Raw genomic sequence first — 3897 nt, forward strand, 5'->3', positions numbered from 1 at the left:
TAGAAGTAAAATAATACAGACGGGCTACTTCAGGGTGATAATTTCCTGAAGCAAAATGAAATAAATTGACAGATAATAAAGAAATGAAGAGTCTTGCTGGGCGTAGGAAACTCCGAATTGGCTGGTCTGGAAAGTTGAAATCCAAGGACAAATTAATAGATCGCATGTTTTGAAATGTCTTTCTGTGGAGCATTTATAATGTAAACTGAGGATTACTTAATGATTGTTTTGAATTGCCAACGCTACAGAGAAGGGCAAAAGGAGAGGAAAGAAGAAAGGAATGTTCTTTATCATGGGTACCATGGTAGTACACTGATTAAGAAAGAAATGAACTATACAAACATTATTATAGCAACATCAATGGAACTTTAAATAAAAGAGAAAAATTCACTCACATTCCTGCTACCCAAGAATCAATCTGTTCTCATTTGTTTTAAGGATTCTTTTGTTCTATTAATTAGGTGGAACATTGTTTATTCACCATTTCCAAACTTATAAGGCAGACAGCCCAGGTTTGTTTTGTTTTGTTTTGTTTTAGTATTGTAATATTGCCAATCTTTATGTAAGTTTAGGAAAAAGTTTTGCATTATTTTCTTAGAATAAGTCCATGGAAATAAGATTTCTGAATCAAAGGACATTAACATTTTAATAGTTCTTTTCTATGTTAACTCTTCTTTCAAAAAATCATTATCATACCTTTTTATTCTATGCAGGTACAAGTGCACTACCTCATCTGGGTATTCTAATTTGAAATCACATTGGTATAAAGTGGTGCCTTATTGTTATTTCAGTGATTATTTCTTTGATTAGTAGGTGGATTGAACATTTCCCCATATTGTGTCTACTAATTATTATTCTATTTTTGGATGCAAACTCTTTGATTATGCCATATATTCATTTGTGTCCAGGGAGCCTTAGTAGAGTTCTTACGAAATTTTCACAAGTACATTTTAACGTAGGTATTAACCCTTTGCTTATTTAATTACTATAAATATTATTTTGTCCCTGTATTTCTTTCCATTAAAAAAATTTTTAGCATAAATTTTGAATTTTTAATGATAAAATGATTGGTCCTGTCATTTGTAGTTTCTTCTACTGCTTCAAAACTTAGAAAATTATGTCAAACTTAATGTCAGCCTCATGTGGCTGTAGTGCATGGAGGGGAACTTAATGGTAGTGGGAGTTGAGTAAGGAAATCAAGACAGAGAGAGCTAAGGTTATACAATAGTTTTTTTTTTTTTTAATTTTTATTGAAGTATAGTTGATTTACCACATTGTGTTAGTTTCTGTTGTACAGCAAGGTGAATCAGTTATACATAAACATATCCACTTTTAAATTTTGTAATTAATTAATTAATTGATTTTTGAATTACAGTTAACCTTTATTATTCTTTAAAAATGAACTTTCCACAATATTAATAAATCTCATTTTTAGCTCTGCTTTGAAGTATTGATACCAGTGAAGTAACCTTTTTCTTCTTTGAATCTTTTCTTGTAAAATTATAGTTTTCTCTTTTTCTAAAATAGGAAGTTCCTTCCAGTTCTTAATAAAGATAAAGGGAGGATTCATGGACTTGAGTAACTGCAGAGGAGCATTATGGAAAACAGATGAATTTCCACAGCTGCCAGCTGTCATTACGTCTTCTACCATGGGAACGGAGCCATAGGAGCAAGCCTCATATATTCTGTAACACTCTCTGTTTACTCCTGCTGGGCACAAGGTGAGATCACTTTGAAGCAGAGCATCTTGATAATTCTTAAGGCTTCCATTTGTTTCTTGAGGCTGCCACTGTTCTGTTGCTGAAACCCAACAAAGCTTATCATTCCCATCTTGTTTCAAAATGTTCATTAGTGCTTGTCTGGATGAATTTTCATAAATGGTTCCTACAATATTATACAAGTATGGCCTTTCATATGCAGCATTGACCAATTCGCCTCCACCACAGGAAAATTCCTGTATGTTGCTACTCCTAAAGGCCATTGAAAAACATCCATGTTATTAATCCAGGGGGCTGTCATATATTATGAAAAGTAGTTCCACAGAGCCTCCATTTCTTTTGAGAAATTGGTTTATCCATTCGTTATTACAATGTTCATTTGCAACCAAAACAACAGCAAGATGCTGGAGTTTTTGAGTTTGCACTAAATTTTGTGCATAAGGTAACCACTGGGTGGCAAAAAAGACCTTTGCTTTTTCTCTTCCATTTAGAACGAGTACCACATTATTCTCATCAACAGAGAAGTACCCGGGGACCACAGCTGGACCAGTAATGAAGCTGTAATGCGTTCTTCCAACAACTAAATTTCTTTCTCTCCGCTGAGCATTCACATCAGTGGGCTCAAGTAAACCTTCAAAAATATGCTCCCAAATACAAACCAATGGCAGCTTTGCCCCAGATTTGTACATGGAAGTCTTTTTTCTCTTTTGTGGACTTATTTAATTTCTGAAGTCTGTGTTTTTGCTCATTTTTTTCATCTTCTTCCCAATGATTCCATTCTTCACTTCTCAAAGTAGATTGTTTTTTCCAGAAGTTTCCCAATTATTTCCTTCTCATCCAGAACCATTCAATGATGACTAATAAGTAGAGGGCACATTCCTTATCACTGAACTTGCACATAGGTAAAGAAGGCTGGAAAAGATGCTCTGTGTTTTAGGAAGCCTCCTACAAACACCTTCCCATGTGCACCTGCCATTGCTCATCTCATCATCATTATCACCTCAGCGCCCTTCCTGTAGCTTTGATGCTGAGCCATTATCTTCAGGGCCAAGAAGTGCAGGTTACTTGGATTTGCCTTTATTTAACTATTTGTGATTGAACCTTCCTTCAGTTTTCATCTGGGGTTCAGCTGATTGAGGCTGGGATTGGCTGGGCTTGGTTTTAGTCTATGGCTTGGGTCCAAGTCTGCTCCATATTCTCTCATCCGCTATGGTCCAGCAGTTATTGGAGTAAAGGTTCTGAGCCCCACGTCAGGCTTCCCAACCTGAGGGTCTGGCAATGGGAGGAGGAATTCCCAGAGAATCAGACTTTGAAGTCTAGTGGGATTTGATTGAAGGACTTCAACAGGACTGCTAATGTTGGAGGGTCTCCTGCAGAGGTGGGGGGTGGCTGTGGCTCACTGCGGGGACAAGGACACTGGCAGCAGAAGTTCTGGGAAGTACTTCTTTGTGGGAGCCCTCCCGGAGTCCGCCATTACATCCACTTTTTTAGAATATTTTCCCATATAGGTCACTACAGAGAATTGAGTAGAGTTCCCTGTGCTATACAGTAGGTACTTATTAGTTATCTAATAGTTATATTGTTAAATGGAGTGTGTGTGTGTGAGAAATGTTTTCCCAGAGAGGAATTATACTGTCCTTCCTGAGAAGTATTAATACTGTTGGCATGGCTGGTACCCACGACGCCCAACTGTACAATAAGAATGAGGAAGGGAACGTGGCACTTTCTGAGAAATCTAGCTTCATGGAGGTAGCCACCTAGTTTATTCACATTCAGAATAATTTTGTTTTGTTTTGGTTGCTTGAGATGAATGGTTGTAAATAGAAGTCTAACTAATGCATAGCTTTGGAAAGGAATGAAATCTCACAATGGCGCAACTGTTGCTAAATAACTTCCTGCGTGTCCCCAGAGTGGCCAGTTTCAAAAGGATTGGGGAGATCTCATCTTGCAACATGTTATAACAAAGAAGGAGGGGTTAAGAAATCACACCTCCTCATTGCTACATGCCTGTACTTAAAATAACCAAAGATTTTCTGGGATGTCCTTAATTCAGATATTCTTTTTTGTTGATCTAAGGTGCATCCTGCTTGTCCCATCACAGGTCCCAACTTCCGTTCAAAAAGCAGTCACCATAGGAATTCGGCAGCAGATCCTGAGCTGTTCTCACTCCCCACTCCTC

General features: G+C 37.4%; 1 protein-coding gene across 1 annotated transcript; it reads right to left on the reverse strand.

Moving 5' to 3' along the window:
* Positions 1-830: 830 nt before the first annotated feature.
* LOC308625378 (ribitol-5-phosphate xylosyltransferase 1-like) lies at positions 831-2051 on the reverse strand. The gene has a single exon (XM_081249493.1). It carries the CDS (start codon positions 1979-1981, stop codon positions 1376-1378), a length of 606 nt encoding a protein of 201 aa, XP_081105619.1. The 5' UTR covers positions 1982-2051; the 3' UTR covers positions 831-1375.
* Positions 2052-3897: the final 1846 nt, after the last annotated feature.

The sequence above is a fragment of the Mesoplodon bidens genome (assembly GCF_964165515.1).
Source record: "Mesoplodon bidens genome assembly, chromosome: 11".
In the NCBI taxonomy this organism is placed as follows: Eukaryota; Metazoa; Chordata; class Mammalia; order Artiodactyla; family Ziphiidae; genus Mesoplodon; species Mesoplodon bidens.